Here is a 15292-nt window from a genome sequence, read left to right on the forward strand (position 1 = left end):
AACTTCCAGCAGACGTGGTAGATAAATCCACAGTAACTGAATTTAAACATGCCTGGGATAAACATAGATCCATCCTAAGATAAAATACAGAAAATAGTATAAGGGCAGACTAGATGGACCATGAGGTCTTTTTCTGCCGTCAGAGTTCTATCTTTCTATGTTTCTATGTCATGAGGGACTTCTGGAATATCAAAAAAGTGGAGTTAATAATCTAATTTCTAGGGGAAGAATGTTCCATAAGGCAGACACCATGTCAGAAAAGTCAAGTCTCCTGGGCCCCACCAAATATAGATCCCTAGCTGATGGCACCTACAGCGTGACTCCTCTTCCAGAACCTGTGGGGAAGGCCAATGTAACCAGGGAGAGGCAATTCCACAGATAGTCTGGTTCCATTCCATGGAGGGCTTTGAAGATCAAAGCCAGTACCTTGAATTGGGAGCAGACTGGTAACCAATGCAGCTTGTGGAGTAGAGATGTAACATGTGCAGTAGGAAAGTAATAGGAAAGTGAACACAAGAACAAGGGGACACAATCTGAAGTTAGTTGGGGGAAAGATCAAAAGCAATATGAGAAAATATTATTTTACTGAAAAGAGTAGTAGATCCTTGGAACAAACTTCCAGCAGACGTGGTTGGTAAATCCACAGTAACTGAATTTAAACATGCCTGGGATAAACATACTGTATATCCATCCTAAGATAAAACACAGGAAATAGTATAAGGGCAGACTAGATGGATCATGAGGTCTTTTTCTGCCGTCAGTCTTCTATGTTTCTATGCTGTTCTATAAGTTCCCATAACTGCCTTTGCTGCTACATTCTATACCACCTGAAGCTTCTGGATACTCTTCAAGGGAAGTGCCATGAAGAACCAATGCGGTAGTCAATCTGGATGTGGCTAAGTAAAGCATGAAGCGGTCTGCCAATCCAAAAAAGGGTACAACAGGTGCACAAGCAGCTGTGCAAAGGCCTTCTAGTCATGATGCCACCTGCCCTTTGAGCAGGAGTCATGAGGCTAGGGCAGGGGTAGGCAAAGGCGGCACTACTATGACATGTGGACTTCAACTCCCAGAATTCCTGAACCAATCATGCTAGCTCAGGAATTCTGGGAGTTGAAGTCCATATGTCAAAGAAGAGCCATCTTTGCCTACCCCTGGGCTAGGAGGATGACGAGGCTGCATACAGGGTCTGTCTGGGACAGTGCACCAGAGATGGCAAAGTCCTAGCTGTTAAGTCACTGCACTGGAGACTGTTTCAGCTTTAACTGGTTTATTGAACAAGGCATAATATGTAGAACAGCTCTCTCTGACAATCAACTCCTAAAAACGAGGGCAACGGCTAATTCGTTGCCCTATTTATACTTTTTCTTTACGCGGGAACATTTTCTGACAAACGCTTATTTTTGGAGGCATTCTAAACCAAAGCCGCGTCTTAACCAATCAGTGAATTTTCCTTTATTTCTTTTAAACAGACATAACACTACAGTAGAGTCATTGGGTCCCACAATTCAAAACCATCCAATCTTATGAGGGTTCAGCTGGAGCTAGTCATTCCTCATCTAGACCAGAGGTTCTCAACCATGGCAACTTTAAGACTTATGGACTGCAACTCCCAGAATTCCTCAGCCAGCTATGCTGCAGGTTTGATACCATGCTGGCTGGCCAGGGAATTCTGGGAGTTGAAGTCTTAACATTGCGATCTAGGCCTTTATTGCCTCCAGACATCGAGACACAACATTCATGGCTTATTTAATTTTATTAAATAATTAATAGTTAAATCTACTACATTTTATTCAAAATTCAATTTATTTTTATGAGAGATAATGAGACAAAACAGAAGAACTTGCTAGGGTGGGAATCTGGAATATTTTTTCCCTCAAAACCACTCATTAAATATTTGATACTGGGTTTTAGATGCAGTGTTAACATTCCGTTTAGTGCCAGATCTCAGTCTGATGAGAGAACGTTGTTTAAGACATGGCTGCCAGTCAACCTCTGACACGCTCCCGGGATTGCTCCTTGCCTTCAGGACTGCCTCAATAGAAAGAAGGATTCCATGTTTAGCTGCTCTGACCTTCAGAATGGCAGAGATCATAGCATTAAAAAGATGGGGAAAGACAAGAGATGGGATATTAATGGAACTGAGGCAACTGATAAACGGAGGGAAAAATAGGATTGTATAAATGCTTTTGACTGTGTAGGTCATGATAGATGGATTACAGGCCCTTTGCTTTTCCAAGAGAGATGCTTGGAATCATGAATTTTGCAGAATGTTCTTAGGAGAGCGAGAGAGCTGATAAAGCAGACGAAATGCCACGCGAGGCTCTGGAGGAGCAGCAACATTTGTTTAGCCTGGAGAGGAAAATCAGAGGGGCGGATGTAAGATAACAGGATTCAGTTATATGTCAGAGGCTGCTCTTGGTAAGGAAATCAGCTGTTATCTAAACCTCTTGAGGGTCAGACAAGAGACGAGATGGGGTTGAGTAGAAAAAAGACGAATTAAACACCAGGAAGGTTTTTCTGCCTGTAAGAATAGCCGTGTAGTAGCACCCTTTACCCAGAGAGCTTGTAGTATCTACATTCAATGGATTTTTTTTTAAATAGGCAAAATGTATTTTGTGATGGGAAAGGGAGGAAAAAATAGAGAAAGGAAGAGGGAGTGAGGGGGAGAGAGAAAGAGAGAGAGAGAGAGAGAGAGTGTTAATAGAATAACAATTCCATTTGTCCATCCATCACCCTTGGGGGGGGGGGGAATTATTGACCCCCCTCAGAGAGGGTCCGCAATTTGGGCGCCCTCCTCGATCTACAGCTAACATTAGACCGGGAGTCATTGCTCACAGTCACTCATGCCCTCATCACCTCGAGGGTTGACTACTGTAATGCTCTCTACAGGGGGCTACCTTTGAAGAGTGTTCGGAAACTTCAGATCGTGCAAAATGCAGCTGCGAGAGCAGTCATGGGCCTACCTAGGTATGCCCATGTTTCACCAACACTCCGCAGTCTGCATTGGTTGCCGATCAGTTTCCGGTCACAATTCAAAGTGTTGGTTATGACCAATAAAGCCCTTCATGGCATTGGGCCGGAATATCTCCGAGACCGCCTTCTGCTGCACAAATCCCAGCGACCTGTTAGGTCCCACAGAGTTGTTGTTGTTGTTGTTGTTGTTATTATTATTTATTAGATTTGTATGCCGCCCCTCTCTGAAGAGTTGGCCTTCTCCGGGTCCCGTTGACTAAACAATGTCATCTGGCGGGACCCAGGGGAAGAGCCTTCTCTGTGGCGGCCCCGACCCTCTGGAACCAGCTCCCCCCAGAGATTAGGATCACCCCCACCCTCCTTGTCTTTCATAAACTCCTTAAAACCCACTTCTGCTGCCAGGCATGAGGGAATTGAGACATCTCCCCTGGGCCTATACAGTTTATGCATGGTATGTTTGTGTGTATGTTTTGCTTTTTAATAAGGGGTTTTTAGTGATTTTAAATTATTAGATTTGTTATACATTGTTTTATTGTTGTTGTGAGCCGCCCCGAGTCTACGGAGAGGGGCGTCATACAAATCTAATAAATAATAATAATAATAAATAATAATAACAGAATTGGAAGGGAACTTGGAGGTCTTCTAGTCCAACCCCCCTGCTCAAGCAGAAATCCTACACCATTTCAGACAAATGGCTGTCCAATCTCTTCTTAAAACTTCCAGTATTGGATCATCCCCAACATCTGAAAGCAGATTCGCACTGCCCCCATCCTCCTTGCCTTCCGAAAGAGTTTAAAAGTTCATCTTTGTCGCCAGGCCTGGGGTCATTAGATCTTCCCCCTGACCAACGAGTGTTTTTAGCATAAATTATTGGGTGAATGTTAATGAATGTTTTTTAAATGTTTTAGAATTTTTAAAGTTTTTAAATTGTATTAATTGGATTTATTGTATTGTTTGTCTCCTATATGTGCTGTGAGCTGCCCCGAATCCCCCAAATCCAATTAAACTTAAACTCCTGACAGACTCTGGGTGGCGTACAACAATAAAAACGATATACAGTAATTAAAATCCCAATAAAAACAATCATCGCTACTAGGAGCAGAGTGTTATAGCTCAACAGCCCAAAGTCTGCTGACAAAGCCATGTTTTTAAGGCTTTCCGGAAGGCCAGGAGGATGGGGGCAGTGCAGATCTCCGGGAATAGTTGATTCCAGAGCGAAGGGGCCGACAGAGAGAAGGCCCTCTCCCATGGTCTTGCCAATCGGCACTGGTTGGCTGACAGGACCTGGAGAAGGTCAACTCTGTGGCCTCTGATCAGCCTCTGAGAAATGTAAGGCAGATGATGGTCCCATAAATAATCTGGTCCTAAGTCATTATTTATTTATTTTATTTATTTATTAGTTGGACTTGTATGCCGCCCCTCTCCGAAGACTCGGGGCGGCTCACAACAAGTAAAACAGTCACAACAATCCAATTAATTAAAATATTTAACGATTTAAGAAAACCCCATGTAATAGCAAACACACACACAAACATACCATATATAAATTTAACGTGCCCAGGGGAGATGTTTAGTTTCCCCATGCCTGATGGCAAAGGTGGGTCTTAAGGAGTTTTCGGAAGGCAGGAAGAGTAGGGGCAGTTCTAATCTCTGGGGGGAGTTGGTTCCAGAGAGCCGGTGCCGCCACAGAGAAGGCTCTTCCCCTGGGACCCGCCAACCGGCATTGTTTAGTTGACGGGACCCGGAGAAGGCCCACTCTGTGGGACCTAATCGGTCGCTGGGATTCGTGCGGCAGGAGGCGGTCCTTAAAACAATTCACTTAGCAAATTAAAAAATGACTTACACATTTACGATCACGTGATCAAAATTCAGATGTTTTGAAACTGGCAGGTATTTATCACACTTGCACTGTCCTGGGGTCACTTGATCAACAATTGTTTGAGGAGGCAGCATTAGATTAACAGCAAATGCCTAGAATAAATAGATATGTGTATAGAAATGATATAAAAATAATGATTTTAGAAGAGACACCCAATAATTTAAAGATGTACGGGAATATGTTATCAGTCTATTAAATGTAAGATTATTTAGGATCAGGATCACTCAGGCGAAGGTTAAGAGGGAGAAAGAGGAAGTAGAAAGGGGAAGGGAGAAGAGAAGGAGTTGGAGGGAAGGGCTTTAAAGGTCATAACCAACACTTTGAATTGTGACCGGAAATTGATCGGCAGCCAATGCAGACTGCGGAGTGATGGTGAAACATGGGCATACCTAGGTAAGCCCATGACTGCTCTCGCAGCCGCATTCTGCAGCCGCATTCATTAGTTTCCATCCGTTGCATCTTACCCTGCCTTCAGGTGCTTTGGAGAATAAGTTGATTCTTCCTTCCTTGTGAAAGTTCTTGAAATATTGGCACACTGCTATCATGTCATTCCCAGTATTCTTTTCATTAAACTAGACATACCCAATTCTTGCAACTGTCTTTCATGTTTTAGTTTTCAGTCCCCTAATCAACTTTGTTGCTCTTCTCTGCCCAATTTCTAGCATCTAAATATATTTATTTATTTAAATTTAAAATAAATTATATATTTATTTAACTATAATTTATTTATTTATTTATTTAAATTTAAAAGATTTGTGTGGCCGCCCATCCAAAAATGCAGCTCTCATCAACTTTGGGTGGCTCCCAACAACATTGATGGGGCTGTAGGCAAAATAGCGGAAATAACTGACCCCCAAAGCCCCATTCAATGATTGAATGAAGAAATATTTCTCAACCTTGGCATGCTGGCTGGAGAATTCTGAGAATTGAAATCCACACACGTTAAAGCTCACAGGGTTCAGAAACATTGCAATACACGTAAACATCAGCCAACAGAGCCTTTATTTATAGCATAGGCAATGCAACCAGTACATCAATGGTGGGTTGCTACTGGTTCATCCCAGTTTGGACGAACCGGTAGTGGCAGTGGAAGGCTCTACCCACCCGCCCAGATATCACTACAGACAATCTGCGCATGCGCAGAAGCTTCTGCGCATAAGCACATCTCCAATCAGTAGCAAAGGTAAGTGAAACCCATCACTCCGAGTCCATCAGTGAATATAGAAAATTAAGCCTTAGCTTGGCCTTCTCCAAGAAATGCTAATTTCCTGTATGGTAATATTATCCAGTATCAGATGAAGTGGTGCATACAGGTAAACCTTTACCTTATTTCATCGGCACACTCAAAATGATATTTCCAAGGTGATTCTGCTTTTCCAAACATGGGAGACCTCTTGATGAATTCGAATTGTCACACCCCGAGGATAAGAAGAGCAGCTCATTCGGGTCTCAGCACTAACATCTAGTTAACACTCAAATTTCTTGACCCTGGAAATTGGAAGGGAAAAAAATAGAAATGGTTTTCAGTTCAATATAAAGCATGCTGTTTCTCACTTTGTAAAGATACTACGCATTGTTGATTAAGGGAGTGGCGCCCTTGGAGTGAAGAAGATATTTTTCAAAAAAGGCTTAAGCCTGGCGCCTCTTTTCTCTAGAAACAAAACCAGTGGGCTCAGCTGTACCATCTAAACAATCCCACCTGTCTTTTCAGAGATATTTGACATTGCTCTTTCCTGCAATTTCATCTCTGTACTCTGATCCTTGGCTTGCTGAAGGGGTAGACAGGTGTCCTTAGCAGTGGGCTCCAAAGAGCTGACGGTATGGCCCTTGAGTGCTATAGATACCACATGCCACCCACTTAGCACTCTGTTCTTGTTCGGAATAATCCTTTGGAGAAAGGCCACCCTCTTCTCTTGACAGCAAACCAGTGAAGAGAGGAGGCATCTTCTCAATAATCTGCAAATTTTAAACGTTAAAAAATAACGGCATTGAATGTTTGTGTTCATATTCCTTTTGTCAGTTTAATGTGAAGCATTGTAAAAGAGAGAGTTTATTTATCTATTTATCTATTTATCTATTTATCTATTTATCTATTTATCTATCTATCTATCTATCTATCTATCTATCTATCTATCTATCTATCTATCTATCTATCTATCTATTAGATTTGTATGCCGCCCCTCTCCGAAGACTCGGGGCGGCTAACAACAATGAAAAAGACAATGTAAACAAATCTAATATTAAAAATAATCTAAAAAACCCCAATTTAAAGAACCAATCATACATACAAACATACCATGTATAAATTCTATAAGCCTAGGGGGGAAGGGAAAATCTCAATTCCCCCATGCCTGACGACAGAGGTGGGTTTTAAGGAGCTTGCGAAAGGCAAGGAGGGTGGGGGCAACTCTGATATCTGGGGGCAGTTGGTTCCAGAGAGTCGGGGCCGCCACAGAGAAGGCTCTACCCCTGGGTCCCGCCAGATGACATTGTTTAGTCGACGGGACCTGGAGAAGGCCAACTCTGTGGGACCTAACTGGTCGTTGGGATTCGTGCTCCATTCATTAAAGCAATTAAATTTACCCTTACACCCAGTGATGGGCTACCAATATTTTTACTACCACACTGTGGGCGTGGCTTATGCATTTTGTTTCAACATCTTTCAGTGCAAATTGGGTGCTCTTGGGTGGAGCTCCAAATTTTGCTACCGGAAGTGCGTTTCTGACCGTTCCCGTAGGAGCCCATCACTGCTTACACCCATCATCAAAATTTTCTTGTTGGATAGTAAATAATTTGGTAAAGAGTCTTTACTAAAGACTACGGGGGATGGCTACAGCATTTGTTAGAAAGCGAAGGCATCTTTTAAAGAAAGATTCAGTATTAATTAAGCCTGCGCCTATTACTGATTACCCCTTCTAGGCAAATCCTACAGAGCTTAGCTGGGTTCATCACAGTTTCTCAGGGGGGATTAAACTCTGGATAGAAAATACATGCCACAAAAACCCATAGGAATGGAGGAAATGGATTTCTGGAGGCACAAGGAACAGCAGCAGCATTTTAAATATGCTAGGAGTTCTTTCAATTTTATTTATGTTTATCTTTAAAAAAAAAAATTTAATTGATTTTTATAATATAAGAAAAACACACACACAACATATAACAAGTGCTCAGTAATTGTGCCCACCACCAGACAAACATTCGTACCCCTCCACCAATTGGGGGTGTTTTTTATATAAATCATTTTAACCTAAGAGCGAAATATTTATTTACATATTATAAAGTGATTCCAACTTGTTTCTTATAGTTTGGTCTCGGATCCTACTCGCCATATATCGTCTTACCTTGTCCCATCGCCCCATCAGTTGTCGCAATTCAGTTTCATTAGTCAAATTCATCCTTTTGTCCATAATCTCAAATTGAATGTGGTCCACCATGTAACTATACCAATTTTGCATTGTCCATTTTGTCACGTCCTTCCAACCTAAGACTATTCCCGCCTGAGCGCTTTCAATCGCTATTTGTTTTATTTCTCTGAATTCTCATTACTTTTAACTAATACTGCCATTTCCTTAGTAATTATCCATCTTATATTTAATATCCTACAATTTTATTTATGTTTATCAATAAAATTAAAGATAAATCAAAGGAAAGGAAAATTTTCTTTTGTTTCCCAAAGTTTTTTTAATTTTTCCCCACATTCAACATACAACTTTACCTTCAATACATCTTAATATACATATATAATTATTTAAATACAATAAACTAGATGACATTCCAGGTTAGCTTTATATTATTTCATCTGTATCCAACATTCTTCTCTCCACTTCCCTCCTTCTATCTCAGGCGGCTATTCTGCCTCTACTACCTACTTTCTTACTCCTACTCCTTCCTTCTAATATTACCCTTCCCTTCTCTTTCCTCTTTCTTTCTAATCTTTCTCCACTCTCTCCCCTTTCTCTGGAAAGGAATCAGGGGGGGGGGGAAGGAAAGATAAGAAATATAATGACCTTTAACCTGCTTTTCTACAGATAGCTACAATTTTATAATCCCTCTTCCCTCTTAAATATATAGTTCCTTCAGCCTCTCATTTAATCCCATGTCTATCTTAATCTTCAAACCCATAAGGCATCATTTCATTTCTGGCTTTTCCAGCAAAAATCTATATAAGGCTTCTTGTCTTTCAAAAAAAAGTGTGTTTTGTTGTTTTTTTCCTCTCTGATCAAACAGCTCAGTTTTTGCCATTTTTGCAAATTCTGACATTTTCGCAACCCATTCCTGACATTTTCACAATCCATAGTGAGGATTTCATTATTCTTCCATTATTGTGCACATAATAACCTAGCTGTTAAATATTTTTAAAGGATTCTGACCATGACAAAGTTGATAGTGAGAGGAGAATTATGAAATAAAATATGGGAAAGCTTAAGAGTTGAAGGAGGAGGGTTGGGCTGGCAGTTTAGGGAATCTGGGGATATAAGACTTTATTTACTTACTTTACTTACTTACTTACTTACTTACTTACTTACTTACTTACTTACTTACCGGTACTTACTTACTTACTTACTTACTTACTTACTAGATTTGTATGCTGCCCATCTCTGTAGACTCGGGGCGGCTAACAACAATAATAAGACAATATAAACAAATCTAATATTTAAGTTAAATTAAAAAACCCCTAATTTAAGAAACCAATCATACATACAGACATACCAAGCATAAATTTTATAAGCCTAGGGGGAAGGGAATATCTCAATTCCCCCATGCCTGACGACAGAGGTGGGTTTTAAGGAGCTTACGAAAGGCAAGGAGGGTGGGGGCAACTCTGATCTCTGGGGGGAGTTGGTTCCAGAGGGTCGGGGCCGCCACAGAGAAGGCTCTTCCCCTGGGTCCCGCCAGAAGTCATTGTTTAGTCGACGGGACCCGGAAAAGGCCAACTCTGTGGGACCTAACTGGTCCCTGGGATTCGTGCGGCAGAAGGCGGTCCTTAAAACAATTCACTTAGCAAATTAAAAAATGACTTACACATTTACGATCACGTGATCAAAATTCAGATGTTTTGAAACTGGCAGGTATTTATCACACTTGCACTGTCCTGGGGTCACTTGATCAACAATTGTTTGAGGAGGCAGCATTAGATTAACAGCAAATGCCTAGAATAAATAGATATGTGTATAGAAATGATATAAAAATAATGATTTTAGAAGAGACACCCAATAATTTAAAGATGTACGGGAATATGTTATCAGTCTATTAAATGTAAGATTATTTAGGATCAGGATCACTCAGGCGAAGGTTAAGAGGGAGAAAGAGGAAGTAGAAAGGGGAAGGGAGAAGAGAAGGAGTTGGAGGGAAGTAGGAAGGGGGAGAGAAGTAGTAAGACGGTAGAGGGAGGAGATGGAGACCGAGGGAGGGGAGTGTAAAAAAAAGAAGAAAAGCAGACTGGTAAATAACAGTCTGCACCTAACAAAACAGTTTGCACCTAACAAAATAGGTGCAAAAATAGGATATTGATTCATGATTGATTGGGTAAAAATGTATAATTGTGTATGCTGTTGATATTTTTAAAGTATATGCATTGATGTACAGTATATAAGGAAACGTGGAGAAATAATTAAATATTGTTAAAAAAAATTGTTACTGTCCCCAGCTGACTTCGGATGAGCAAAGTCAGTGGGGGAAGATTGGATTAATGACCACACGGTTCACTTAACTGCAGCGATTTGCTTCATGACTAAGGCAAAAAAGGTCATAAAAGCAGAGCAAAACAATTACCTCGCTTAGCAATGGAAATGTTGGGCTCAATTGTTAGCTGTAAGTTGAAGACCACCCATAGGTCTCCATGTGAAGTCTTTCTCTGTCTTGTCTTCCAGAGCCCCAGATACAGTTCCAGGCACCTTTGATGGATGTAGAGGTCTTGGAGCATCAAGATGCAGTCTTAGAGTGCCAGGTGCCTCTGGAGACAATGCCTACAGCGTGGTACCTGGAAGACAAGCGCCTGCACCCCAGCCCCAAGTACCTGATGGAGGAGCAGGGCCTACTGAGGCGGCTGACGGTGCGTGATGCACGGGCCGATGATGACGGCATTTATTTGTGTGACATGGAAGGCAAGGGCCGCAGCATCGGGGAGCTCTCTGTGCAAGGTGAGGTGTTTTGAAGTAATTGTATCAGTTCGGATAAATTATTAGAGTACATTATAATATTTTTATATGCAAAATCCTTCAGGTCTTTCTTTCTTTCTTTCTTTCTTTCGGTCTTTCTTTCTTTCTTTCTTTTGGTCTGTCTGTCTGTCTTTCAGTCTATCTATCTATCTATCTATCTATCTATCTATCTATCTATCTATCTATCTATCTATCCATCCATCCATCCATCCATCCATCCATCCATCCATCCATCCATCCATCCATCTATCCATCTATCATTTGATTTATAGGTCGTCCTTCTCCTCGCGGATTCAGTGCAGTTTACAGGATAAAATAAAACAAAATTGCACAAATCAGTTAAAACATTAAGAAAAGTAGAAGTAAATACCCAATATAAAACCATCAGTTATCTCTGATTCATACCACTGGCCAGAGCGGAACTATCACTCACGACCCCAGTCCTGCTGGCATAGATGTGTTTTTAATGCCTTTCAGAAAGCGAGCAGGGGTGTGTGTACAAATCTTGGGGGGAGTTGGTTCCAGAGGACTGGGGCCGCAACAGAGAAGGCTCTTCACCGCGGACCTTCTTTGGCTGATGGGACCTGGAGAAGGCCGACTCTGTGTGACCTAACCAGTCGCTATGACACTTGATACCTGGGCTCAGCAGCTCATCACATGTCTGCGCAAAATTAACCTTACTTCAGCTCTCAACTCAATTTGGCAGCCTATTCACAGACATGACTTGACTAGAGTAAAAAAATATTTATTGCGGATTGGAATAAAATCTCAAAAATAACAGCTAATTGCCCCCAAGAGCTGGAGATGTCAATATATCTGCTTCTGAAGTCTAGGCCTTATCCTCTTGCCCTCCAGGGAGTATTTGATATTGAGTGAGTTACTTGGTGGCTTCAGAAGAGAGATTTAAAAAAAAAAAAAATTTAACGGATTGCCAGCCTCAGCGTTTACACATTGTCTACTGCTCAAAAAAATAAATAAAGGAAACACTCAAATAACACATTCTGAATGAATGAAATATTCTCATTGAATACTTCGTTCTGTACAAAGTTGAATGTGCACAACAGCATGTGAAGTCAATCAGTGTTGCTTCCTAAGTGGGCAGTTTGATTTCACAGAAGTTTGATTTACTTGGAGTTATATTGTGTTGTTTATTTTTTTGAGCAGTGTACAATAGGATAAATCCTTTGTTTGAAGAACCATCAAGAGGGGAGGCTTTGTTTGAAACTGTCCTTGGATATGAAGCTTTGTGCAGTCTAAACTCAAAGGTAATGATAAAGAACCCTATCGGAGCAAGAGCTTTGACGTTAGCAACTGCACAGATGATTCAGCAGGCGCCCTGAGCAAATTATGTTATTAACAAAATACAGATTTACAATTTTAATTGCCTGTGGTAGACCAAAACTAGAGCCTTGATTACCTTGTGGAAAAAGACTCTGGTCTTTTCCCTCCTAAGCAATTCACTACAAGCTTCTGTAGTACATCATACTGTGCTGTAATATATACAGCAGTGTTTCCCAACCATGGCAACTTGAAGATATCTGGACTTCAACTCCCAGAATTCCCCAGCCAGCGAATGCTGGCTGGGGAATTCTGGGAATTGAAGTCCAGATATTTTCAAGTTGCCAAGGTTGGGAAACACAGATATAGAGTATACTGCATGCGGAGTTTTATACTGTGGGATTGTTGTGAGCCTCCTAGAGCCACTGTGCAAGTTGGGCATCCATATACATTTGTTTAATAAATAAATAAAACTCCAAAATTTAAACTGTTACCAAGTAGGTACAGGTAATCCTTGACTTACAACAGTTCATAGAGTGACCTTACAAAGTTACAGTGGCACTGAAAATGATTTTTGATCGTTTTTCACACTTACGAACCTTTGTAGCAGCCCCATGAACATGTGATCAAAATCCAGATGCTTGGCAACTGGTTGATACTGTATTTATGACTGTTGCACTGTCCCAGGGTCATGTGATCCCCTTTTGTGACTTTTTGACTGACTCAATGGGCAAGTCAATGGGCAAGTCAGATTCATATTGTAGTGATTCATTTAACAATTATGGCAAGAAAGGTCATAAAACTCACTTAACAAATGTTTTACTTAACAACAAGTATTTTGGTCTCAATTGTGGTCGTGAGTCAAAGATTGCCTGTATTCTCTCTATAAGAAAATCCAGCAGTGGTTCTCAACCTTTCTAATGCCGCGACCCCTTAATACAGTTTCTCATGTTGTGGTGACCCCCAACCATAAGTCTAGCACCAATTCTCCCAACAGAGCTTTAAGCTGATTGGCAGGAAGGCAGAGGGACACCCCCACTGTAAAAAAAAAAAGGTTTTTATTTACATATAAACAATAGACAATAAAAAACAGACAATTAATCTACAACAAAACAATACACAATACAAACAAGCAATTGAAGACAAGGATGTAATATACATCCCCTCCCCTCCTGTGGCTGACTCATCGACAGCCTCCTTTTATATTCTTAGTGGTATAGTAACCATTGGTTTTATCTATAGGATATAGTTTATAGTTTGTGATATTAGATTACTATATAACTTATAAAATATATTATATTAAGAAAGACGAAAAAAATTATATTTAATTCTTTGACTGGTTTTGCTTTAATGCAGCACTACTGATAATTGTTTTTTATGTTATTTTTTTATTCAACCATGTGTAAAAGTCATTCCAAATCTGGTAATATTTTGAGTTTTCTTGCTCTTTTAGCTCCAATGTTAGTTTGTCTGCTTCTGCGCAGTCCAATATTTTTTTTAATTAAATTCTGTTCGTTCGGTATTGCTTCATTTTTCCAAAATTGGGCTATGGTTATTCTTGCTGCTGTTATTAGATGTTGAATCAAATAGTATTGTTCCTTTTTCATCTTTTTTCCAATAATACCAAGCAAAAATATTTCCGGTTTCATTTCTAATTTAATATCAATTATTTCTTGTATCCATTTTTGAAGTTTGTGCCAAATTCCCTTAATTTGTGTACAAGTCCATCACATGTGAAAATAAGAACCATGTGTTTCTCCACATTTCCAACAGTTGGGTTTAAAGTTTGTGTACATTTTGGCAAGCCTTGCTGGAGGTATATGCCACCTATAGAACATTTTGATTGTCTTTTCTTTATATGAGGTGGATCTGGTATAATGCCTGATGGGTTGGATTGTAAAAATATGTTCGAAAGTGCCAGAATAGAAGCTTAAGTTCCTAACACCATGGGAAATTTGTCTTTTTCCATGGTCTTAGGCAACCCCCGTGAAATGACCCATTGACCCCCAAAGGGGTCCTCCTGACCCCCAGGCTGAGAACCACCACCTTACATTTCTGTAATATGAATAATGTAAATCAAAGTCCTTCTTTCTGGCTGTTAGTAAATGGCCACCGTAACATAGCAGTAACTGCAACTTGCAATCTTGCCGACAGCTGTCATTTGGGTTTCCATTCTGATAGTAATTGAGCAAACTCCCTCCTTCAGGTCTCATTGTAAAGCGCCTGCCACGAAAACTGGATGTGATGGAAGGGGAAAATGCAGCCTTCTATGTGGAGACCCGGGAACCTGTGGAAGCACCAAGTTGGGGCCGAAATGGGCAAGAACTGGTTGAGGCCCCACATACGCTCATCAGGAGCTTTGGGAAAACACATATTTTGGTACTGGTACATGTGTCACGGCAGGATGCGGGAGTGATCACTTTCATGGCGGGAGACTCACAAACCTCAGCGCAGCTTCGTGTGAAATGTAAGTAGAGAGCGGAAACGGGACGGAGGAAGGGAAGGAGGAGGGATTATTTGGTTTATATCATGGTTTTCTGCCTAGGGGGTCATTCAATGTGTTTCTGTTTGCTTTTGACATAAACATTGTTCACCGAATGAACCTCTTTCTGGGAGCTCGCAATTATTTATCTTATCCCATATCTTAGATTTAATGATGCCTAACTTTTGGGACAAAGAGGGCTTGCCATATCTAGAGATCTACCACAAATTTACAACAACACATGTGCACAAAATAGATTTAAACTCCAAGTAAACCGCTCGAAACCTGACTGCAGAAAATACGACTTCAGCAATAGAGTGGTCAATGCCTGGAATACACTACCTGACTCTGGTTTCTTCCCCAAACCCCAAAAACCTTAACCTTAGACTGTCTACAGTCAACTCGCCCGATTTGTAAGAGGTCTGTAAGGGGCGTGCATAAGTGTACATCCATGCCTACCGTCCCTGTCCTACTGCCCTATTGTCCAAATTTACCTATAGCTACTTGCTTTGGTTTATGTTT

General features: G+C 40.8%; 1 protein-coding gene across 4 annotated transcripts in view; it reads left to right on the forward strand.

Annotated features, from left to right (window-relative positions):
• The window catches only part of OBSL1 (obscurin like cytoskeletal adaptor 1), a 149970-nt gene that overhangs the window by 38699 nt on the left and 95979 nt on the right, over positions 1-15292 (forward strand). For all 4 annotated transcript variants that reach the window (XM_070728524.1, XM_070728511.1, XM_070728531.1 and 1 more), the window contains 2 exons: positions 10723-10992; positions 14495-14755. In XM_070728524.1, coding sequence (XP_070584625.1) covers positions 10723-10992; positions 14495-14755 — 531 coding nt within the window. The remainder of the gene's footprint in view (positions 1-10722; positions 10993-14494; positions 14756-15292) is intronic.

Source organism: Erythrolamprus reginae, chromosome 1 (assembly GCF_031021105.1).
Source record: "Erythrolamprus reginae isolate rEryReg1 chromosome 1, rEryReg1.hap1, whole genome shotgun sequence".
NCBI lineage: Eukaryota > Metazoa > Chordata > Lepidosauria > Squamata > Dipsadidae > Erythrolamprus > Erythrolamprus reginae.